The sequence below is a fragment of the Acartia tonsa genome, chromosome 4 (assembly GCF_053477335.1).
Source record: "Acartia tonsa isolate MP-2025a chromosome 4, ASM5347733v1, whole genome shotgun sequence".
NCBI classification, from domain to species: Eukaryota; Metazoa; Arthropoda; class Copepoda; order Calanoida; family Acartiidae; genus Acartia; species Acartia tonsa.
Genome location: NC_137263.1, coordinates 22,520,292 through 22,547,157, shown reverse-complemented (window position 1 = coordinate 22,547,157; position 26,866 = coordinate 22,520,292). Strand labels below are relative to the sequence as shown.

At 32.8% G+C, this 26,866-nt stretch overlaps 1 protein-coding gene across 1 annotated transcript in view; it reads right to left on the bottom strand.

The window, feature by feature from the left end:
- LOC145316455 (uncharacterized) overlaps positions 1 to 26,472 on the bottom strand; it is a 152,842-nt gene extending 126,370 nt beyond the window's left edge. Inside the window, exon 1 of the mRNA XM_080156966.1 lies at positions 24,457 to 26,472. Coding sequence (XP_080013092.1) covers positions 24,457 to 25,719 — 1,263 coding nt within the window. The 5' untranslated portion in view covers positions 25,720 to 26,472. The remainder of the gene's footprint in view (positions 1 to 24,456) is intronic.
- Between the last annotated feature and the right edge of the window lie 394 nt (positions 26,473 to 26,866).

Genomic DNA, 26,866 nt, shown 5'->3' with positions numbered 1-26,866 from the left:
TGTTTGTTTGTTTATTACTTTACGTCAGGTTAGGTTAGGAAAAAATGGGAACTAAGTAGCCCTGCAGGGTAAGATCAATGCAGTTTAAGACCCAACGAGAAAATACAATTTCTTTATTTTATTTTTGTCCTATATTTACCTCATTGCTTTAAATGAAAGGCTTGATTGATAAATTATTTCTTATAATTAACATACCTAAAAGAAAACAAATACATATTATTTATTCATACAGCTTTGATATGAAATTGTTTAAATTTTTAAAGAATAAACAAAAGTTAGAAACATGCAAACACAAAGGTTTTAATCAATTTTCACTTCTTAGAACCAGAGGCGCAAAAACTTATTCAAGTTATGCAGTTTCATGCAACAAATTTTTATTTTTTTTTTCGTAGCGAAGCTACTCTATAATTTGAAATGTCCGTCTGTCAGAAACGTTTTTGGGGAAACGTGATTTTTTCGGCTCCTTTTCAGGATAGACATCTGAAATTTTCAGGAATTAAATAAGTTTACATTCTACATATTTTCAAAAAGTTTTAATAAGATTTGCATATTAGTTGGGGTGCTAGATCGATTACTAGTTTTGTAATTTATTTATCAAGTTTAATATTTATTTTTTTATGACATTGCTATATAGTTCACTTTTTCCGTATATCCATCCATAATTTTTATTTTCGAAACGTATGGATGTGGTCATTCTTGTTTTTACAATCAACAAGGACGCTTGTGTCCAGTTTGAACAAAGATTATTAACATATGAGACTTATTAATTTTGGAGAAATGTATGTATTATTACTTGGATATTACACTAGATTTTCAATTTCTTTAATAAGGTAAAACACGTAGCTGAAAAAATATCGATTCCCCATTCCCATCCACTGGATGAACGAATTGACCAATGAACGAGTTTCATGTTAGCAAATTAAATTTGTCCCCTGTCACAATAGCCACGTTTATTCTACATCCAATTGTGGAGTTGAATGATGAAAAAGCGAAAAACAAATGAGCGTTATACACTCACAGACAGACAGACAAACATGGGTGACTTAAAGAGTAGCTTTACTACGCATATTAAATGAAGAATATTTAAAATTATAAATATAAATTTCTTATGTTTATGAATCATAATAGACCAATGTCTATGCTATGTAAATATATGAATATAGTACAAAATTATAATAATAACAAGAAGGACGACATCCTTAAGTAACGTAGAACAGAAAAAATGAATAAATAGAAGAATAGCTAAGACAAATTAAAAAGTTGTAAATCTTTAATAGTCAGAGGATTACTGTGGTCTTTCTTATATAAAAGCTAGAATAATCATATTTGCCTGATAAAAATTAAAACTTAACCGAGAATTTTAAAGCTCTTTATATTGCCTATAAAATAGGGGGTAATTAAAAAAATTTTGGCCGATTTATCCCTTTTAACGTCATATTAGAATAGTCCAAATTAGAATAGTCTATTATGACTTTGGCTAAAAGTGTTTAAATTTAACCCCTTTTTTATAGGCACTATAAATAGTTTTGAGAATTTCTCATATTCCCTTCAGCAGCCTGAGAGGCTGAGAGGCTAAGGTTATTAAGTTTTTTTTAAATTTATTTCAAGGAAATATTTTGACAGAAAAAGATAGATATAGAGGAGCTTGGCTCCTAAAAAGTGTTACTTGTCTAAAATTATTTTTCAAGGTCCTAATTGTGGGAATATTATTTATATTAATTACATATTTATAAATAAATAAAGGTTAATTCTTTAATGCGTTAATACTCTATAACTATGTTAATTCCGTAGGTAAGTAATTAACTATGTTACACAAACAAAGTTTTGCCTTTAATGTTTTTTTTTCTTTTTCATAGCATTTTTTGTACGAATGGATGTAGAATATACGTAGATATTATGACAGGGGAAAATTGTCTTCAAATTATCTTGCTACCATTGTACTCGGTTATTGGTCAGTTCGTTCATCCAGTAGAAGAGAGGGGATGGTAAAAAGGGGGTGGAAGGGGTAATACGTTATTTTAGCACTCTGCAAGTTTCATATGAAAATCTTGCTGTACTTCATATGTACAAAACTATCCTTGTTAAAAACATCACTTACAAATTTTTCTTAGTATATGATAATTAATTTCCCAAGAGGAGAGATAAGTGGGGGAGGGGGGAGAGGAATTCCTCATAAATCTAACTTGTTCTAAATTCTTATAAGGACCTAAGGGTTTATCATATTTGCCTACAACGCCATCATTACCTAACAAATAGCCTAAAACCTTCCTTAAACTAATGCAAAGCATCTCTGAAAAAACATCTGTTCTGCTGTTTATGATATCTTGTTTAATAGATACATATTTAGACACACGCAAACATCAAGCTCTGTAAAGCTTCCCTAAAACGAAGAACTCAATCGGTTCAGTATTTATTGAAATCTTAAGCTTTATACAACAAAACCTTACTACTTTATATAATAGGATACCATCATGCATATAATATTGTTATTAACGGGACAATGTTACTGAAACAAAATATAATTTCTGTGCAATCAATTAGAAAATGAAAGTTAAAGTAACCCCTCCCCTACAATTAAACAAATGTAAAAAAGTGCCCCTCTACAGGTGGGCAGATTAAAATAATTCTCTTCTCTTTAAAATACTATATAAGATTTCGATTTCTATATTATAATTTCAAGAAAATATCAAATTTAAAGAGGTAAAACAAAACAAACAAAATAGTTATTTATCGAATTGTGTTTTATACAGCATTCCTCGGATAGTAGAATGAAAAAAGCACCGAGGAGCCGAAGACCTAGACTAACAAAAATGGCGTTAATCTAATAATTTTATTTTATAGTTCGTGTTAAATTGTCTAAAATAAGATACAATACATGAATTTTAGGTATGGCTCAAAACCAGTTCTAATTCAGCGGATATTAATCGGTTTCGAAGCCATACTTGAAAATAATATTGTCTGTTTTTATGTTTATCTTTATGTTCCATATCCCTTCTCATGAATCTAAATAAATAACTTTCGTTATGGTGGATACTTATCTTAATTGCGGACACAAAAGTTTCCTATCTTCCCCCTTTTTATCACTGGCTCCACTGCCCATCACTCTGTGCTTTAATATTGAAGAGGTTGAAGGTAAATATTGTAGATTATAAAAACGGTCTTAGGAAAAAGTAGGAGTGACAAACGTCGGACACTTAACCTAACCTAACATATTTTAAACCTTCTTAAAGTTTTTTTTTAAAATGTCTATTAACCCTGCGGGAATCTTATTTATATATTCATATCTAAACCTCTCCTAACCTGTACATAAATACTCAATCAACTTAATATTTTAGACACTCTTCGGTTTGTCCAAACTGACGTTTTTCACGTCTGCGTTTATCCTGAAACCAAAAAAAGCCAAGGCATCGGTTTTAACAAGATACTTGATTTTTAAACTTCAATTTTACTTCGCATGCTAAAATATTTATTATAAAAGATTTGATATTAAGAATATTTTTTGACTAATTTTTCCTAACAAGTTCGCTTTTGTTTCAATCTACCTCAAAAATATCATATTTTTTTCTCGTCTATTTTTTATACAATTAGCACAAAACATCTTTTTTTGTGAAAAATTATTTAATGAATTCATTGATAAAAGTTGAATACAAGAGAGAGAAGCTAAATCGAGTGATTTTGTTGCGTAAAAATAACCTTCAACTTTTTATGTATTGTACTACAGTGTGTTTTGTGTTAATACGCTCTGTAGTACGCTAAGAGAAATTATATCCCCATTTCTTTGGGTGGTAAAAAAAGATGTTTTAAATGATAAGAATTGGAAATTCTTGGGCTAAGAACCAATCAGCCATGGAAAACAAAACAAAAAAACTATTTCTTTTTAAAAGCAAAGCTTTTCTATTTTTTTTGTATGGTGTGATTATCTTAATAATTTGATTTTTGCAATAATGATTCTTAGGACAACAAGGTAATGTATTATAAGCGAGGCAACCTTAAAATCAAATCCTAAAAATGAAAGTATGTCCTTTTGTACAATTTAATTTAGACTTAGAAATTGACGTTCTGCTTATTCAGTTCTGACACTCTACAAGAGTTATTGTTCGTATGTCCTTCATTGTAATTTTAGAGGTTCGCCGTCTCTGGATGTTGTCATCCTTGTTTATTGACATCTTCTTATCTTTTATTCTTTTGTTTTTTTCAGATAAAGAAAATGAAAGTGTGAAATTAAAATTTCGTGTATCGTGTGTTGAATCTTTATCATGAAATGTAAAATGGATTTGAATTATTATTTATTGTTGATTGAAAAACAAATTCGTGGTATTCCTAATGGTATGCACATATAAAATTGGTATTTTTCCACACTTTGGGGACTTTGGGTCCAGTGAGGTATTTGGCTAGATTTCAGTTTTATTGTCTAAATTTTTAGTTTTAAATTCCAGATATTTTACTATTTATGTTTTTAAGGCGTTGCTTCTTAATGGGGAGGGGACGAAAAAAAAACTAAAATTGCTCAATATAGCCGAAAATAATAAATCTATTCAAATCAACCATTTTAGACACAATTTACTTTGTCCTACTTAAAAAATATTCGCACAAATCTTAAATTAAAGTAGAAAAAATTATCAATCAACTTAAAATTAAATGACCTTTAATAATAATATATTGCACGATAACACAGATCTCTATTTCATGGAAGCTTTATGCAGGTCCATATCAGGTTTTTCAATACTGGAGGAGACATTGGACACTTGTCACCAAAGTCCTGTTTTCCGTTTTCTAGTTCGTTGGCTTAACAACTTTGGGGACTTTTATTGAATTTTGAATGGTTGCTTTATTTAGTTGAGTGTCCAAGCGATTGAACCACTAATTATAATTTATAGAAGAGGTTATTTATGTATCATCACTGGGGATGTAAATTGTAAATCAATATTTTGGCTATTGTCTTATCCCTTTAGATCACTGCCTTTTATATTGGTGGATTAATCAAACTTTAATCCACCCAAATGCCAGCCTATGAGTCCTTTACCCTGTTGCGATAATGATATATAAATAGCTCGGCAGTAGCCAGCAATAAGATCCATTAGTAAGATTCAAGATATCAAGGACAGAGTTTGATACAGGGAGGGAGGGGACATTGGGCTGTTTATTACACTAGTCCCCAAATGCTTGTAATAACATTTTCTTATTTGTTGGATTAATAACTTTGGGGACTTTGGATTTGATTGGTTGGTTTATAAATCTGAGTGTTCAAACGTTTCAACCACTAATTGTAATCTACAGAGGGGTGATTTTGTGCATTATCATTGGGTATGTATATAAATTCATAGGCCATTGCCTTATCCCTTTAGATCCCTGGAGTCAGCTCTATCTGTGGCTCAACATTGGCTTAGCTGAGACTCATTTTTACTTGGCTCTGGGCATTTTTATCTAATGGTAGTGTGCTAGCTGAGGATAACAAACTAAATTTACTTTTACTCTTCAAATGTATTAGATTTTTTTACAAGGGGAATTCTTTGTAAAATATATTTGTTTTTAAAAAGCCTTTTAAAATCTAAAGTTTTAAAACTAAATCAGAATTAAAAAGAAAATGATTCGGTTATATAAATGTTGTGAAGCATATGAATGTTTTTATCCTTTCCTGAAAAAGTAACTCAAATTTTTTTATTTCAATTTTTTCATGATTATTTCTAATTTTGTCCAAATAAAAAGTTATTTGAAATGTTTGTGTATAGTGTGGCACAATATTAGTGCTTAGATGCTGAGCTCCTGTCATTCAAGGGAAGAAGGGAGGGGGGGGGGTGCTAAGAATGGGGCGCCCCTCAATCTCATTTCAAGGTGAAAGTAAGAGTTTGGTTGGTGTCATAAGAGACGGGTCCAACACACACAAAAACAAACACACGAGCATTTATAGGCACATGGGCAGAGGGATAGATAAATTAATTCAATAGAATTTTCACATTTCAGTTTATTTGATTACACATTATTTTGTGTATAATTGTGATCGTATGGAAATATCCAATCACACAGAAATATTGCCCAAACTTTCTGCCAATCGAATTTATCATTTTCTTTTATACATTGAGGTTTTTCTTTATTGATAATATAACAATATGCTATTCTAAACAATATTAAAAATCGTTTTGACGATGAAAATTGGAGGAAATTTTACTAACAAACTATATCAATATGCCTTTATTCAACTATCATGCATGTGTGTGTGTGTGTGTGTGTGTATGTGTGTGTATAAATATCTCCATCTCTCAAACCCTGTGATTGTTGCACTTAGATAGTTGCTGCTGCCAGTGGCATAAAACCTCAAATCAAATTATTATTTTTCAACGACCAATGTCAGTCTTGAAAAAATAGGAATTTAGGAAGAATAGAAAAAATAAGAATTTGACTTAAAATTAGTAGGTTAATCTTATATATTATTTACTACAAGGCAATAAGACATAAAAAGAAGATGATTTAATTATTAACTAGCGGCTGCGCATCTTGCATTTAGCAGCTCTGTATTCGAGGAAGAAAGGAAAGAAGGAAAAAAGCTTAAAACCAATCTTAGATATAAGACTTAAATAGCCTAAATAACTCAATAATTACATTAGTTATCGAAATTTTAAGCTACAGACAAAAACTACTTTAGGATAATCTTAAACTTGAGTTAACTTAAGCAAAAGTCATTTTTAAAATGCAAATACAGGCCTATTCCAATTTTTTATTTAGATTGTCTTGCATGATAAGAAGTGATAATGTGAACAAACAGAAATATCCCCATGAACCATCTAATTTGGGAGTATTTTCACCTATCATTAAGCTATCAACTTCCCTCTCCCCCTACATTTCTTTCTTTAAATTAATGTCGCCCCCAAATAAAGAATAAAATTGCTTGAAATCCCCCCCCCCCCCCATACTGCCTGCTCCAAGCTGATGAAACTCAGGGAGGGAGGGGACATTAAACTGTTTATAACACTAGTCCCCAAAGTTTTATAATAACGTTATCTTATGGGTTAACTTTGGGGACTATTATTAGGTTAGTTCATTTCGTCGATTGTTTAAACTTTTCAACCACTAATTATAATCTACAGAAAGGGTAATTTTGTGTATCATATTTGAGGATATACAGAAATTAATCGGCCATTGTCTTATCCCTTTAGATCCCTGGATGAAACCACCCATCACAAAGTTGATGATGACGGCCCCCTTTGAGTGACACTGCTACCCGATACAATTTTCGTGAGTTTATTTCTTGGTGGTTCCACGAATTTTTTCCTTTTTGAAATTTTGATTAGGTACCTTGATTATAGAAAATTCTAAAAAAACATCTTTTAAATGATAATAACTTCTTTGGTTTTGGATTATAATGTAAATATGATTTTAGGAATAGAATTAAGTTTTTTTAGCCTTTATATTTCTTAATTAGTTTTACTGAAACTTTAATTGTTAGAGTGGTCTTTTTAAAATTCTAACACAAAAAAATCCGTGGGCCCTCTAGGATATGTGAGTGTGAATATAATGGACTATTTATAACACTAGACTCCAAAGTTTTATAATAACGTTTTCGGGAATAGTCCCTTTAGTAACATCGTCCCTTAAGGGCCGATTCGTCGTATTTTTAAAATGGCTTTTTATAGGTTATTTTAGGTTAGGTCAGGTTATATTGGGTTAGGTGATTGCCCCACAGGGTTAGGTAATTGGCCCCGCATAGTAAGAGCCCCCCGCAGGGACTAGAAATAGGAGAAAAGCTACGGTAAAAAACACGAACAATCGCCCCATAAGGTGCGATGTTACGAAAGGGACTATACCCGTGTTCAAATGTTTCAACCACTAATTTTTTGTGAATCATCAATTGGGATATACATCAATTTTTCGGTCATTGTCTTATCCCTTTTGATCCCTGATAAAAACTAATATCTTTGAAAAACAGGGATAAAAATGACAATGGGAAATAAATTAAATCTACCAATTAGAGACACTAATGGTATAAATTAACAGCAGTTTTTTGAAGAATATTAAACATTTTCCTTTCCTGTATCCCTGGGTACAGAAAAGAATGAACAATGCAGGATTGTGAAATGAAAAAAAAGAGTTTTGAAGTTGTTCACGACCTGTTATAAGCTGACGACTGTAAAGTAGGAAAAGTATATAACAAGTTTGCTTTTGCTATAAAAACCCTCCCTCCCACTATGAAAATGATTTCATTCTAATAAAGTAGAAATGTAAAAGTAAGTTTTTGGTGATTTTTTGGGGTTTTTGGGTTATAATTTCTAAATAACGCCACACAACACAAATGACCAATGATAGGCCAATATAAGTTTAATTGACCAATGGTAGGCAAGTATGATGTCTTTTTTTATAGGCAATATAAGATGCTTCTTCTATTTTACAGACTTTCCTTTGTAAACAAGGTAATGCATACATAACATGATTAAAATAAAAAAAATATTTGCCTTGAATTCTGGTCCAACTAAAGTAAAAGGGAAAATTACAGAAAGTTATGAGTGTTGAGTGGGTTGGGAATCGAAGGGGAGGGGAGGTTGTATTGTGTTTTGCAAGTGCTTATTTTCGCAACCTAAAGGCCCATGACCATCTTCACATGGGTTGCAACCCAGGGATTAGACAACGGCCGATAAATTGATGTACATTCCCAATGATGATACACGAAATTACCCCTTCTGAAGTTCAAAAATAGTGGTTGAAACGTTTGTACACTCAATTTAATTAATCAACCAGTCAAAAGTTTGTAAATTTTTTTATTTCAGTAATTATAACAGAAGAAAAGGTTTTGTATTCTTTAAAATAAAAACATTTTTCAATCTAAAACCAATATAAATGATATATTAAATAAAAGATGCTTCACTGCCCAAAATTATTCTAAATAACTTTGTTGCCTCCTGTGGCCAGAATAGGCCTTTCATAGATAGATAGACACTGTAAGTACAGGGTGACCGCAAATGAAATATTTAATAAAATCCTTATAAATTCAGCGTTTCGGAGCCGTTTCATTTTGGTGCAGCTCCGGCTCCGACCTAAAATCAAGAAAAACTCGACATATTTTTTCCCCCATGAAAAATATTTTTTTATTTTTGACTTTTGAAGGTTTTAAAAGTTCAATTTTTGATAAAAATGGACTTGAAAAACTGAAAAAGGGCATACAAATGACAAAACTGCTTATAATAAAGTAACAGGATGTCTGTCTGTTTGTACCGAAGGATCTCGCTAACCACTGAATCGATCGGGTTCTCCTTAACAGGATAGCTTCTCATAGGTACCGGGAAGGTTTATATCTATTTTGGGGGAGGGTAAAAAAATATTTTTGGTCATTAGCTGATTTTAAAATAGATTGAAAAGAAACAATTTAACGTGTCCCTAGAGGCCTTTAGGGGTGCAGCCGCTAGTTATATAATAAAGTAAAATTTTAATCATAAGATGACAGCAGATTACTTATATTTCATTATCAAATTTTCTTATTATATAATAAAATTATTGTAAACTTTAATATAAACTTTTTGTCTCAAAGTCTGTAAAATTAAACATTAATAACCATCTAAAATAAAATAACAGTAGAAAACCTTAGTTGTCGTCAATAAAGAAAGTAATAAAAGAAATGTCTTGGCGAATAGTTAGAGGGAAAAAGATGAAAATATATAAAGTTATTTTTTTCAAAGAGGAATAAATTAAAATTAGCAGGAAGTAAGGAAAGTAGGAAAATAGCCAAAGAACAAATTTAGATATAAAAAATAAATAGCCTAAAACCATCAAGGAACCTATAAGAAGCTTTCATAAAATGGAGAACTCAATTGGTTTAGTAGATATTTAAATATTAAGCTACAGCAAAAAAAATTTTACTACTTAATACAATAGGATAGATTTATCTTAAGCTGCATATAGAAATTATTTTGCAGTCACCCTGTTACTGTGTGAGGTAACTTTAAGTATAAATGTTTCTTCACAGGGGGTTAAACATTAAAATGGATTTAGAAATTAGTCAAAAACCTTAATTTAAAAACAGAAATTAGTTTAAATTTTATAAAAAAAAAGTGTATACTAGAATATTGTATTTTTCATTTATCCCTCAGAAAAATGATATTTAAAAATTTTTAAGTTGCGTACATATGTATAAAGAATGGATATATTTTTACTTGGATCTTGCACCAGATTATCATATACTCTAATAAAGTGAAACTTGTAGCGGGATAAAATAACTGACCAATAAATGACAGGAGAATTACCAACCTAAATTGACGACAATTTTTTCCCTGTCATAATATCCAAGTATATTCTACATCTATTGTATAAAGTGTATAAGTCAGTATTCTAGAGACCCTCAAATGAACATAACTTAGTAAATTAGTAGCCTCGCTTTAAAAAACTTCAGCTAGTTATAACAGGAAGTTTTCTCTTAAAAGACAAGTCAGAATAATTCTTTTTTTTTATTTTTTATTCCCATAGAGAATTTTTCATCATGTAGCCATAAAGACTTTTTTCTCTCAATTCCATTCAAAATACAAAATGCAAGGTGTCCTATCGCATGTGCAAAAAAAACCTATATTGTCATATAGGCAAAACGTCAAATTACAAATTATGTGAACTTTAAGTGTATTTGAAAAATATATATATATTTAGTAGCCAATGAGAGTACATTAGTCAATTTTTATGCACACCCTATCCTTCCCTGTAAGAATCTACACAAAATGAAATTCAGACGCTAATCATAAACTCCACAAACCTATGTAATAATAAAAAGGTTATCTACTCAAAACGGTTTGGCATCGAAAAAATATATATTTAACTTATTTTATTACATACTGATAAACATTAAGGAATTTTTTAAAATGTGCGAAAATGACGGCACACTCAATGCACACGTACACGCACACACACAACTACAAAACACACACTTTTGTACATAACATGATTTGAAATTTCTATTTGATCCCCCCCCCCCCCCGTAAAAATTGTACATTTCATGATTTTAATTCATGTGATAATAATCTTATGTGAAAGGAAATTGAATGAAAAGAAAACAAATTCAAATATTTTGCCAGGACTTATTGAGTGGTCAGGAAATATCATACAAACAAGATTGGTGTACATCAAAACTTGGGCATTTGCATTGAAAAGATAGAACTGTCTCTTCAAATACAAAAAGCCTTTTGAACTAATGGAACCTATATTAAAATTCGAAAATTTATAGGCTTTTGGGATCTTTTGAAGTCTTTAAGTAATAGAAATGAAGATAACCAAAAAGTGGAAAAAGCTAAATCAGTACTCCTTTTTATAAAGGCGTAAAATATTGTAATCAAATTTTACAACACTTGAGTCAATAAATAGTAATATACCATCATATATTTTTATGACCATCATTAATGGGTAGATAAAAATGTCCTTGGAAAAAATAAACAGGCAGCTAGCAGGGATCTAAAGGGATAAGAAAATGGCCGATAAGTATATATACATCCCCAATGATGATACACAATATTTTAAGTCCCCAATGCTGTTATGCCAACAAATCAACAATCATAAAACTTTGGGGACTAGTGTAATAAACATCCCAATGTCCCCTCCCTCCCTGGGCAGCAAGACTCATAAACAATGTTGAAGACCTTGTGAATATGCAGTTTTTAAAGTCACAAAATGTACTTACAGATCTAAAACAAGATTGAAATGCAATGAATTTGATGAATTGTAGATTTTACTTTCCCTTGTTTCAATTGTATATTTCTTAACCTCTTTTCGAGGAAGCTTTGTGTTTATCAAGTTCGAAATTAATTCCTTATCATTATCCTAAAACTAAGCGCAAATGTCGTCTTTTTTGGCTTTCCTTTCATAATGTGACGCGGCATGGATTGTTTATATATTTTGATGCGCACGTTTGTTACTTTTGAATGAGATATGAGTGTGTGAAGATTTCGGAGAACAAAATTGGGCCTATCATTGGTCTCATAGTGTGTGAACGACCCTAGTATACCAGGGATTTGAAACCATAAGAACTTCAGGTAGAATTTGTTATTTTTATTAAGAAGAATGGTGTATAGGACGATTATATGTAGTTTTAAAAAGGCTTTAGCCAGCTAAACATGAAACTTAATAATGATTAATATATGTTTTAGTATTTTTATGTGCCTTTATTTTGCATTTAACAATGATTTATTAAACCAAATAATTTTCCTTTAAAGCCAAAGTTTCCAAAGATTCTTAACCGTAGAGAAAAATGATTTTTAAAAAAAGCAATTAAGATTACGTGGTTATAAATAACTGGAATTATGAACTAATTGATTTTGTAATTTCAGGACTTTGAAATAATTTCATCAATAAATCTATATTCAAACCTGCTGTTGAAACTTGATGGTTCCTGGTATTGGGGGTTTGTATGTTCGCCAACAGATCTCGAGAACTTCCCGCTAATTCGGAAGTCATACTCAACCAAAGTGTCATGGTTGAGACAATTTCAAATGATTGGAGTTTGAAGGAGCTGCACAAGCGAATTTCAAAGAAGTGAAGGTTGAAGTTTAGGCATTAGCAAATTTCAAATAACCTGATATTTGAAGGAGCTGCACAAGCAATTTCAAATGGTTCTGAAGAATAGGCATTAGCATTCTTCAAAGAATCTGAAGAATAGGCGTTAGCATTCTTCAATAGATCAATAGCATATAGTGTATTGATGCAAAAAACATTGACAATTTTTCTGTGAAATAATTACCTAGTGAATCAATATGCCACTAACCAAAAAGCAGAAAATTGAGCGAGCTATCGCTATTGGCAGTGAAAGGCTAGAAGTGTTTGACGAACAGTTAAAAGTGTTTTATGACAATCTAAAAGCCTGCCAAAGTTTTAGTTCATGTGAAAATGTGAATTTAAAATCAATTCGTGACATTTTTAGTGAGGTCAAGGACCAATCTGACCTAATAAAAAGTCTAAAACCTGCCGTGGATACTAGTGAGCTGCGCGAGTTCAAGCGTGATTTGGATGAAGCTAGTGAGCAGAAAACTGTTGCAGATAAAGTTTATGCGTCGTTGGAGCAGTGTACAAAAATACTGTACTGGCTTGACAATGATTCAGACGACGCGAGGTCAAGCACTGTCGCCAGGAACCTCGACGTCATTGAGAAGGTGAAGATGGACATGGGAGTGCTTAAAATTTCCATGGAGTTGCGCCAAGAAGTACGTGATATGTACCGAAGGCTTAGAGAGATGGAACGTCGTTCATCTAACTTGGATGAGAGTGGGACACCTGCCATTCTCTCCAGAAGTATGTCTGCCGTGGACATTCGGAGTTCCAACCCGCAGTATGGGCGCTGGGACAACAGTTTGCTGCCGTCCTTCGACGGTACTGACACGGATTACCCAAACTTTAAACAGGTCTTTAAGGATCTATGCTCTGGTTACGGATTTGCTGACCAGAGGTTAAGTCTGATGTTGTGTATGGAGAAGGTGATAACCAACCCGGAACTACGCAAGCAAGTGTCAGCGATTAGAGATCATAATGAACAATGGTCGTTTCTCGATCAGATGTTTTTATCAAACACTCGCCGGTTCATGAGGATTTTAACTAAGCTGAACAAGATGAAACCTGTGGATAAACCTGTGGACGTGGTTAGTGCAATTGCTACCTTCAAGAGCATGATGCAGGAAGTAGAAGCCATCGTTGGTTCTGCAGCTAAGGATTACAACCACCTAACTCTTATTCATATTTTTAAAGACAAGTGCCCTGAAAATTTGAGAGAGAAAATTATGATGGAGCTAGGTAGCATGAACCAACCAAACATCCAGAAGATTGTAGAACTGCTGGAGAGGACCAGGGGAGCAATGTTGGCTGGTGATATGTCCTATGACAATAGCGCCGGCAAGAGAAATCGTGACAGAGCTGCCGCCGCGCAAGTGTCTGGCCGCAGTGACAATGAGAATGGATGGGCTGGAAAGGACAGAACTTCCAAGTGGAATAGTGCATGTCCTATTGAAAATTGCGAGGATAAACATCCTATTTTCCGTTGTCCCACATTTAAGAAGATGGATGTTGTTGACCGAAAAAAAGTTGTCCAGCAGAATAAGTTGTGTGAACTCTGCCTGTGTGATGGTCATGCTGCTGACAATTGTAATAAATCGGATAAGCTTGGTGTCTGTGGCACCAATAATTGCGACGGTTATCATAGTCGTATGTTGCATGAGGCTAGTGCTAGTGTGAATACAGTCTACAAATCAAGTTCTGCGCCTAGTACATGTACCTTCCTGCTGCAAATAGTTCCAGTTGTAGCACCTGGCGGCGGCGCCTGCCATGCCGCCGTCATGTTTGATTCTGGTGCGAATCTACCACTTATATCTGAGAAGATGTCCCACAAGTTGAAGCTGAAATCTACCGGCAGATATACAAACATTTCTGTTGCTGACGGTAGTGAATCATCCTGCCGCAATGTGGTGTTCTATCTGAAGGACAGGGATGGTAAATTGAGAGAATTTGAGGCAGCTGTTATGCCTAACCTCGGAGGTGGCAACGAGATGCGCTCGGTCCATCCGGAAACCGCCGCCGAAATATTTAAGATGCCGCCAGAAAGATTTACATATATTAGTGGAGGCTTAGATATCATCATTGGAAATACACATCCTGACGTGTTTCCATCAACCTACCAGAAAGTGGGCCAGTCTATGTTGTGGCGAACCATTTTTGGTAGTGGTTTTATCTGTACAAGTGCTGACTATGGAGCTGGTCAGCAGAAATCTGCGGTTGGTACTGCCGTAGCTGTTGATAATGAGCCGGTTGGTACTGCCGTAGCTGTTGATAATGAACCGGATGGTACTGCCGTAGCTGTTGATAATGAGCCGGTTGGTACTGCCGTAGCTGTTGATAATGAACCGGTTAGTACTGCCGTAGTTGTTGATAATGAGCCGGTTGGTACTGCCGTATCTGTTGATAATGAACCGGTTGGTACTGCCGTAGCTGTTGATAATGAGCCGGTTGGTACTGCCGTAGCTGTTGATAATGAGCCGGTTGGTACTGCTGTAGCTGTTGATAATGAGCCGGTTGGTACTGCCGTAGCTGTTGATAATGAGCCGGTTGGGTCTGCCGTAACTGTTAATGATGAACCTGTTGGTTCTGCTTATGATGCTGCTATTGAGAAACCTGTTATTTCTGCAGTTGACGCTGTTGGTTGTGTTGCAGCCGGTTCTGATAATGAGGTTGGTGTTGTTGTGAATCAAGAATCGACCTGGCTGCTGCCAAGCTGGCCGCCCGACACAGGGTAAAGGGCCTGCAATATGGCGGGTGTTGCCGCCAGAAAGTTATTGAAAGTCTACCAACCCCACAAATCTAATTTACAACATAAACTATTTATGTGTGAAAATGATCTTTTAAAGAAAAAATAATACAAGTTATATATTAAGCTTGTGAAGAGAACCTAAAAGGGTTCTGTAAAGAATAAGTATTCATTATTCAACTAATTTTATTGTTCATATTTAAGCACAAAAATTCTACAAAATTGTTTAGACTTTTAAAGCAGATTTTAAAAGATTTTGTTTCTTTAAGTATGACTTCGAAAAGCAAAAGTTGTGTGTATTAACTACCAAATGATTTTTGCAGATTTTTTTAGATTGAGAAAAATAGATTTTTTAAAAATTATTTTTCGAGGTATTTTTCATGGTTCACGGTTGCTTAAAAAAATGTTATTTCTCAGATTCTCATGAGATAATGCATTAAAGTAAAGAACACAACATGTAAAATTATTATGATAATGTTTAAAATATTTCTGATTATTATTTTAAAAAGATTATCGCAAAAAATCAAGATATTTGTTTTATTTTGTAAGCAAATAAAGGTTTTTCGTTCACTCCGGAGGCAAGGATTCCTAATAATCCACGCGTAAAGATTTTTCTTCATTCCGAGAGCAGAGATTCGTAGTAATATATGTACCTAGCGATTTCGGACAGGGCAATTTTAAACCTTGAGAAGTATTTTATAGCAATTATTTTCCTAGGTACATATATTTTCGTTCATGTTTAAATATAAACTCTATTTTCTATGAGATAAGCATTTATAATAATGAACACGATGTATGATATTATTAAATTATTGATTATTATTTATATGAATATCACAGAATTAATTTAAGATAAACTATGCATATTTTAAATTAACCTTTCCTTCATTTTATCGCAGATATTAAAATAAAAGCGGTTATAAAAAAAAAAATTATGATCAATAATTGATTCTTATTTTATGAAAATTGAGAACATTTTTTTTAGTAAAAAAGCCACATTTTTCATATGCCTATTTTATGCCTAAAATAAGAATCAAATGAAATGCGATTAAATTTTATTCTATTTCATATGCTCAAATTTAATTTTATTGAGTTTAAATTCTTTTCAAAAGTACAATTCATTATAAAACTTACCTGAAAAGTTTACCAAAAAGGAATAAATGTGTCGAGGTTGCGTGATTCGATATTTATTCTAAGAAAAAAATCAATTATTTTTAGCAGATTTTTTTTAAAAAGAAAGTATATATGAATTTCAATCAAGTAAAACATTTTATTCAGATCAAGGAATGATTGAAAATTCATATTTAAAGTCTCATTTTTTTTACAAAGAAAAATTGGTATTTTTTTCATAATTCCGATGAAAATTCTAACGAAGATATTATTATTTGCTATTCTTTAAGTATTAAAAAGTTTTATTGTTGATTAAGATAGTACAGTTCTTATTCATTAAGTTTGAAAAACTTTCTGCCCAAGGATTTTGAAATATTTTTTCTTACTACTCTTTTTGATGCTTAACAAATTTAGTTTTAAGTACCTATAAATCTTAATTTTCTTGTCTAAGATTTATTTCGTTTTATTTTACCATTATTGTTTACATTTCGACCTGATTTCGTAGGTACTTATTGATTTATTAATAATGATTTATTACCTATTGATTATGAAATGATTATTATTTAGTATAAGTTGTTATATTTACAACATCATGATTAATAGGATTATCTATTTTAGGATTTGTGTATGTGATCTTGTGATTGTCATGTGCATGGAATGTTGTATGGTACAAACCAATCCCCATCCTTCTATCCTAAAATGTGAGGTATTATGAGTCCTAGTGAGGAGTATAATATTGTGTATGCATTTCACGGGGTTTCATTTAGTTAGGAGCAAAATTGTCACGTTTTCGGGATGTGGCCATTCTCATGTGATTATGGTGAGTTGAGTTTAGTGAGAAATGTTGCTAGTGCTCAGCGCAAATAAACCTTGAATCTCGTTAAGGAAGTTAATTTGACTTTCAAACGGGGGGTGTGTCTTAACCTCTTTTCGAGGAAGCTTTGTGTTTATCAAGTTCGAAATTAATTCCTTATCATTATCCTAAAACTAAGCGCAAATGTCGTCTTTTTTGGCTTTCCTTTCATAATGTGACGCGGCATGGATTGTTTATATATTTTGATGCGCACGTTTGTTACTTTTGAATGAGATATGAGTGTGTGAAGATTTCGGAGAACAAAATTGGGCCTATCATTGGTCTCATAGTGTGTGAACGACCCTAGTATACCAGGGATTTGAAACCATAAGAACTTCAGGTAGAATTTGTTATTTTTATTAAGAAGAATGGTGTATAGGACGATTATATGTAGTTTTAAAAAGGCTTTAGCCAGCTAAACATGAAACTTAATAATGATTAATATATGTTTTAGTATTTTTATGTGCCTTTATTTTGCATTTAACAATGATTTATTAAACCAAATAATTTTCCTTTAAAGCCAAAGTTTCCAAAGATTCTTAACCGTAGAGAAAAATGATTTTTAAAAAAAGCAATTAAGATTACGTGGTTATAAATAACTGGAATTATGAACTAATTGATTTTGTAATTTCAGGACTTTGAAATAATTTCATCAATAAATCTATATTCAAACCTGCTGTTGAAACTTGATGGTTCCTGGTATTGGGGGTTTGTATGTTCGCCAACAGATCTCGAGAACTTCCCGCTAATTCGGAAGTCATACTCAACCAAAGTGTCATGGTTGAGACAGTATAAATAAAATTACCTTTAATTGAGGTCAAGTTTGCTTCAGCTATTAAGGGGGGGTTGTCATGTTTATAATTAAAAGAAATTAAAAATATAAATATTTTGAAAACAAAGTATTTAATCTAGATTTTCCTTTTTTAAAACTAAAGATTATTTTTACCTTTTACTATCTTTGCATAAGTGGAATGAAGGATTTTTTTTAATCATTAATTTTTAAAAATATTTTTTAGAGTTTTTCTACAAATTTCCAGATCAATTTAATCTAAAGTAGACCATTTTACCATGGGGGTAACATTGCAGCATCTAATTAAAAGTTATCAACATATATGAATCTAGGGAGGTAAAACATGAAAGATGTCTTAAACGAGTTTTTTAAAACATGAATATCTGAATTTTACTATCAATTGGTTGATTGGATGTCACGTAATGTCTAATTGTAAACTATAAACTCATCTTTCTCGTATTCATTCGAATCCGGTGGATAAGAACCGGTTCTCATCCATACGAAAAAACTATGTCTAGCATCGTATTATAACCAGCTTTCTACGAATATAAAGATGTACAATCATAAGATTAAAACCAGTTTTTTTAGCCGGTGCCTTTGGCATCTCGGGGCTAAAAACCTGGTTTAATCTTATAATTGACTTCACCTTAAGACGAATGACATCTCAAAAAAGTGTTAATTAAATATAACTCCATAAAGAGAACTGGTGGACAAGCAAATCTAGATTGTTATTTCATGTTCTCTAATCCACGTCAGGGATCTAAAGGGATAAGGCAAAGGCTGATAAATTAATGTAAATCCCTAATGATGATACACAAAATTATATCTTCTTTAGATTACAATTGGTGGCTGAAACGTTTGGAAGAACCAACCAATCAAAATCTCATAAAAGTCCCCAAAGTTTTTAAGCTAACAAATAAGAAAACGTTGGGACTAGTCTAATAAACAGCCCAATGCCCCTTCCTTCCTGATTGGAAGTAGTGCACGTTCATGGACAAAATTATTATGATCATGACTGGAAGGAAAAACTAAATTCAGTTCAAAACTAAATTGGCAGCTGCGCTCAAGTTCAGGGTTGCAGACTGTTTACACACACACACTCACACACACACACACACACATACTCACACACACGCACACACACATACTCACACACACGCACAGACTTTTCTTTCATCTTCTATGGTGGTCAAAAAAATTGCAAAGAGACGTTAAGTAAAGAGTTACATACAGAAAAAATCAATGCTTATGTAATTCTTTTTTAGCATATACAGGAATTTTAACTAAAGAAACACTAACTTGCCTACAATGGTGCTTACATAAATAATAATGATTATGAAAGTTGAAAAAATTTAGTAAATAATCAGGTACTAATTATATCTCTTCATATACCGATTGATGAAAATAAAAATTTTAATATTAAAACCAGTTTTGTAAGTCCTGAAGGGCCAAAGGCTCGACTTAACAAAACTGGTATTAATTGCATGTTTTTTAAAAAATATTTATGGAAAATTGTCTGAAATACGTATACGATCCTATATATGATTTTTCAGTATGGCTGAAAACCGGTTCTAATCCAGCGGATATTAATCGGTTTCGAAGCCACACTGGAAAATAATTTATAAACATAGCCTAATTTTATTTTCAATAAAATGAAAATTTCAAATGATATATTACACATTATTGATTTGACCACATTAGTTGAAGTATGTTGGTTAATTTGGTTTGGTTGTAAGCCAAGTTTTAGGTTTCATGTTTCAAACTTTGCCAGCCGGTAATTATACACAGAGCTTTTCAGCAGGGCTCGGCAGCCGCGCGTCAGCCGCGTGTAAGCATAAGTGAAATCGTCATTTTATAACTTATAAGCTGGATGTCTAAACCTGTTCCTGAACAAACAATCAATCTTTTCGGATTTTTTTGTACATAAGCGGGTTTTAAGTTGAGGCTTGTGCGCGGCTGCCGAGCCCTGGTTTTCTAAAGGATAACATAGTTGGTTTCAGTTGGTCAAATTATCAATAACTTTTTTTATCTGGGTTAAGAATAGGATTTGTTGATTATTTGATAATTATTCTGTATAATACCTTATTCTAATTTTAATACTTTCATTCAAAAATCAATAATCTAACCTAATGTTTGAAAGACATAGCTTTTTAAGTAAAACTTTTCTGGCATTTAATCTTAAAATAGTCTTGTTGTGAACACTTAGCATACAAAAAGTAATTTATATGATTTTATAGTAATTAAACTTTCATAGAAAAAGGTTTTAAGAGATGAAAATCTAACATAATAAAAGATTTTGTTCTGATTTAAATCAAAGTGTAGCTAAAATATATATACTCATAACATATATGTATGCGCAGTATATATCTACCTTGTATATTGTATATATTTGCAAATTTCTAAATGGAAGTGGAAGGCCTGGCAAGCTTTTTTTTCTCCCAAACCTTAATTAAGCAATTTCAGCATGAATTTCCATCTATTCCGTGATCAAAAAAGCTCATTTTTTCAGAATATTGGAAACAAAATGAAGGTTGTTGAGCTTTTGTTGTTTGAAATTTCAATTTTATTTTAATGGATATGGAATATGGGGATATTGTGACAGGAAAAGTTTTGTCGTCAATTTAGGTTGCTATTAGGGTCCTAAGATATTGGTCAATACATTTACATTAGGATATATAAGTTGGAAGAAATTTTAATGTTAGAGGGAGATTTGAAATCTGCATCAAATTTTAAGGATTTTTTTTATAAAATTCGTTTTTTGTATAATTCTTTATCTAAAAGCGGAAATACGATTTAAGTTCATAAATTTTGACCAATAGGATAGATGGATTGAAAACTACCTGCGCTCTAATTGGTTGAATGAATTGCGACACTTAAGCTCCTCCAATCAGAGCGCAGATAATTTTCAATCCACCAATCACAGATGTCAAAATTAATTAACCTAGATTGTATTTCCGCTTTTAGATAAAGAATTATACAAAAAACGAATTTTATAAAAAAAAATCCTTAAAATTTGATGCAGATTTCAAATCTCCCTCTAACATTAAAATTCTTTCCAACTTATATATCTTAATTTACATGGTCAGGATAGGATACGGGGTAAATTTATAAGGGAGGTAGATATATTAGCCAGCTGGAAGAAACATTTTACCAGGGTATGCGAGAATCACTCACAATATCCACGTATTCTTCTATATCCATTTTTATTTTTCCATTTCTATTTTCTAATATTATTAATTTTTGTCAATGGCAAGTGGGTTACATTAAGCAATACTTTTGTCCTATTAAAAAAAAACACCCTGTATATATATTTATTTGTTACATATTGTACATATATGTGTATACATGGATATATTACTACTTGGCTCTTCATGTTCTCTGAAAAAAGGAAACTTGCAGCGGGCTAAAATAACAACCATCCATCCAACCCATTAACCCAATCATCTCCCCTCTTACTAGATGAACGAACAGGCCAACAAACTAGTTCCATGCTAGCTAGCTAAATTGACGACAATTTTTCTCCTGTCATTATTCTACATTCATGTATACAGTGATAGAATTAGAAATAATGCAAATAATTTTATCTTTGATAACATACATAAAACGCCGTTAAAGAACATGAAAGTATTTACTGAAATACCTTGGATATTTTCACGTTTAAAATTGACCTTCAAATTACTTGATTAGATTTAATTTATAAACAAAATGATAAAATTCTTTATGTATGTTAATTGTATTTTATTTTATTTGAATGTTTTATGATTCTAAATAGTTTTCAATGTGATAACTAAAAATAAATAAAAATCGTATCATAGACAGTTTTCCGCGGATATTACAATAAAATATTATAAAATTTAATCCTGTTTTGTTGCCTCGAGGGGCCTAAGGCTATACAATATTTTCCTGTATGGCTAATAACCGGTTCTAATTTAGCGGATATCAATCGGTTTTAAATCCATACTGGAAAACATCATTTCTTTCTGTTTCTTTCCATATATTTAATATACAGTGTGTTTTTTTTATGAGAACTTTTTTGAAAGCAATTTTACCCCACTTATAGTTATCAGAATTTAATGATTAATGGCTTATTTTCTTCATTTTTTAATGCAATTTATGAAACAACAAAAAAATATTTTGGTTTTTTAATTAAAAAGTAAAGTAAAATCTAAAATTCAAAACTTAGGTGACAACATCTAAAAATGGTTTTGACGCATTTTTCTTATGCTCAAATCTTCTACCCTTTGCAAGGAAAAAATTGGATATTCAGTAGTCGACTTTGGGGGGCCAGTACTTTCTCCCTGATTGAGATATGGCCTTCAAACTTTGACCTATTCTAGTACATGTCCCCAATATTATCTGTATAAGTTTTTAGCTCTATATCTAAACTTTGAAGCGTTTTGCACCCATTCTTGCAAAAGGTAGAAGATTTGAACATAAGAAAAATGCGCTAAAACCATTTTTAGATGTTGACACCTAAGTTTTTAATTTTTAACTTTACTGTACTTTTTCAACAAAAACTGTAATATTTTTGTTGTTTCATAAATTGCATTAAAAAAACAAAGAAAATAAGCCATTAATCATTAAATTCTGATAACTATAAGTGGGGTAAAATTGCTTTCAAAAAGTTCTCATAAAAAAAAACACACTGTACTTATCTATGGATAAAAAATTAATATTAGATATTCAAAAACAAGAATGACATTGTCAATAATGAAAAAGGGAAGCCTATTACAATACTACACAAATTAGGTCAAATGCCAAACAAAAATGTAATAATATTCGTAGCACTTAACACTAACAGGCATTCTTAAAGAGAAATCTTAAAGAAAAACTCTAAACATATTTTAGATTCCAAAATAGACCTTTTTGGATATTATGTATATAGGTTACTTAAAATAACAAAAACCGAATTTCTGGCAATGTTTTTGAATTTCTCAAAAAAAAATCCTTAAGTTAATTTTCCACTATGACTCGTAACGTATATATTAAAATCCAACAAAGCAATCTACCATCTAAAATTAATACATCTCCAAAATAATGACCGTAATTTAAAACAAAAAATCTTTAAATGGGCAGATTAGAAATGAACAAAAGAATGTAATTTTTTGAATATATATTTTTAAATGAATGTTAATTTTGAGAGATGGGGTGGAAATAAAAGTGACAGCTGAAACCTCACTAGGTTGTATGATGGGTCAAAACTGTAGAAATACACAGGGAGGAAGGGGACATTGGGCTGTTCATTACACTAGTCCCCAAAGCCTATAGTAACGGTTTTTTATTCGTTGGCTTAACAACCTTGGAGACTTTTTTTAATTTGATTGGTTGATTCATATAGTTGAGTTTCAACCACTAATTGTAATCTGCATGAGAGGTAATTTTGTGTATTATCATTAGGGATGTACATCAATTAATCGGCCATTGTCTTATCCCTTTAGATCCCTGAGAATTACACCTGCGATGTGCCAAGCCTTTTCTTCACAGAATAGAGAGCCCGTTAACTTTTTTCCCGCACACAGGGTTAAAGTTTAAAATGGTCAGAACTTTTACGCTTCTACTTGGAATATTAAGTTACTTATATTCATGTGGTTTGCCATACAACCGTAGTAATCAATTTGTGTACATTATTCTTTTGTGAAATCTAATTTTACCCTCCAATGAGAGTTCATTTTTTATTATTATCATATTTTAGACAGTGTTCTCGTATAGTAAAATAAAAAAAAGGATTATTTCTATTTTTGGGTCACAAAACAAAGATTTATTTTCTTATTATTAAGGAAAATTATCTATAATATGGTACGATACATGATTTTTCAGTATGGCTCAGAATCCATTATCCTTTAATATTATGTTTAGATATATACCAGTATAATACAGGAAAGTTTATATCCTATTATATAAAGTAGTAAGATTTTTGTCTGAGCCCGAAGATCTTGGAAATTCCTTAGCCGTATTAGTTTTAATCTTTTGGAAAGCTTTATGCCATTGGGTGGTTTAAGGCTATTTTTCTAAACCACATCGACCACCCCTAGAAGCTAGGGGCGAAGCAAATAGTTTTAAATCAACTCAATGACACAACAAATTGTTGAAGAAGGAAATTTACCAAAATTTAAATCCTCCTAATCCAATTACACTTTATAACTTGGTGAGTTTTAACTTTTGAAAGCAAGTGATATATGTCCAGTACGGCTTCGAAAACGATTAATATCCGCTGGGTTAGAACCGATTCTCAGCCATACAGAAAATCATGTATAACAATTTTCCAGGAAAATTAAAATAAAAATTATAAAATTAATACCAGGCCTTCAGCCCCTCTGCCCCTCTGTGCTAACAAAACAGATCTTATTTTTTTTTATTATTGCGGAAAGCTGTCTATAAAAATAAAATAACTAATATTGTATAAAAATAGTTTTTACTCAGATGAATTAAGTTAACTAATCCTAATATTTATTTTCTTACCTGTTGACAACCGCGCTGATACCGCATGAGTATGGGTGCCACGCTGCCGACACCCTGGCCGTCAGTGGTGCGGATCTCCTTGCGGAGCTGGGTGTACTGGAACATGCACTCCTTGTCCAACTCTATTCTCTGCTGCAGGATTCCCAGGAGAACCTCCAGCGAGGTGTTTTCCAGAGTTGGCTCAACCACGTTCAACAAGGTCTTGTTCTTGATCAGCCGCTCCTGAATTTCGTCACATTTCAGCGACAACTGGCGCTGGTGGCTTTGAGCAATGGGCGCCTTGGCCCCGTTGGCCTGGCTGGCCTTCACTGATTTGCCTCCGTTAACAAGAGCAAGATGCTCTAATTGTTCCAGAGCACTTATATAACTTTTCTGCACCTTTTGAAACTCAAGTTTAAGGGCATCGTGAAGGTTCATGAGACGCTCATCTGATGTGCCGACCATGCCATGCTGTCCCAGACCTTCAATTGCTTTCTGCAACGACTTCTTGCGTTCTGCCAGAATTTTTATCACCTTAGGCTCAGTCGTAATAAGAACGCTGAGCAAACGTTTGCAAGAAGAAATAAACGGTCCGCAGAACTCCCATCTCATTTGGCCGATCAGCCCATCCTCCTGTGAGGCAAAAAATCTGACCATCTGCCACACAACAGCTTCGGGGCGGAGGTTGGATGTTGGTCCGGTCTCTTTCCAGATTGTGTCACCAGCAAGAAACATTTTAGCATACAAGGCCTCCAGTATGGGCAGGGAATGTGGCATGGATTCTATGAAAAGATCTGCCGGTAGCTGAGGCAACAGTTGTCTAAAGGTTGTCGGTGCGAGTCGCCGCAGGAAAGCCGCAGCTTCTCTGTGCTCCCCATTCTCGTACAACATTAGAATCCGCTGCAGGGCCAGCCGCGGAGAGACATCAGCTATTGTCATAGCACTGGCTGTGTTGTGCGAGGCTGGCCGTGAGCCCAACTCCTCATAATCAAACAATGTCATGGAGGACAGACCTCGTCTGTGCAGCCGTTCTGGGCGTATTCTTTCGCCGGGTCTCCCGGCGCCCTGCTGTTGATGCTGGTGTGGTGGACCTGGAGGTCCTAGCGGGACAAGATTTGCAGGATTGCCAAATCCGGGCTTGTAGCTCCAGGTGGAACTTTTTCCCGGCCCCCGGGGCATGCTTGACATTGGAGGTGGGGGAGGGGGCAACATAAGGATACCCTTGCGGGGCAGAGGAGGGGGGACATGGGGTGGGCAATAATGGGCGGCCATTCTGTGATTCATAATTAGGTGAGAGGAATATGATTTCAATTAGAATTGAGCAAATGGTTGTAGGATATCATTTCAGATTTACAATTACTCATATGTGAAAGTTTGTTTCCTTTTCTTATTAACTGCTTGGTTTTAAAATCTTAGATTTAACAAACCTATTTTTTGATTTGTAATTAATGTCAAATGTTAATTATTGTCACTGTGCAATTAGTCCAAACTTTCTACTTAATATTTTCTGGAGTAAGAAAAAATAAGAGTGACACACTTTGAAAACTTGTAATCAAAGTTTGTGTTTGTGTTCGTGTATACGCATGCAAAATATCGTGTGACAACGTCAAAAAAACAATGTTAATATGCACAGATTTCTTGTTAAATAACTTGTAATATTATGAACAATATCAGCGTACAAAATTTCACTATTCTAATTTTCTCACATTTGCTTAGTTAACTTATGTATATGGATATCAAGTTTGTGCCCCAAGGGTTTAACACAATGTTTTTTCACTTTTTTGAAAACAAAGTTTCACTCGGGCTTAAACACACACAACAATAACCATAAATTTCTATTTTGGTCTCTTATATAAATCTTTACAATAATGTTTCACTTTAAACTATATTTATAATGTTTATATATTAAGTTTTTGGGAAATAAACTGTTTATTTTCTATAAATGATTTTAAAAATTTAACTTAAAATCAAAAGAAAAATTCACAAACAAACGAAAAATACGCTACCATGTTTGCGTTACGAAGGTTTGTGCGAAACTGCTTGAAACGGCGCCGTAAATTTAGTCTGACGGACGCTAGCACAGCGATACTCCGTAGAACGTATATATATACGGTTAAACAATCAAACCGTGCTTAGATCTATGCGATGGGGTGGGTTGAGGGGGTTGGGGGTGGGGAAATATACATGACATAAATTGGTTGTATGTGCGTGAAGATATTTGTGTGTGTGCGTAATCGTATGTGTATTTATAAAATGTATGTATAGGAATGGTGGGAAATCTCATACATGAACATTGTATTTGTGTGTGTGTGTGGATATGTATGTGTGTGTGTGTGTGTGTTTCGTGTTATGGGCGAGTAAGGCTCATTATTATTTTCTCTAATGTTAATGATAATTATTTTATGTGTACCTTCTTACACTATTACACTAC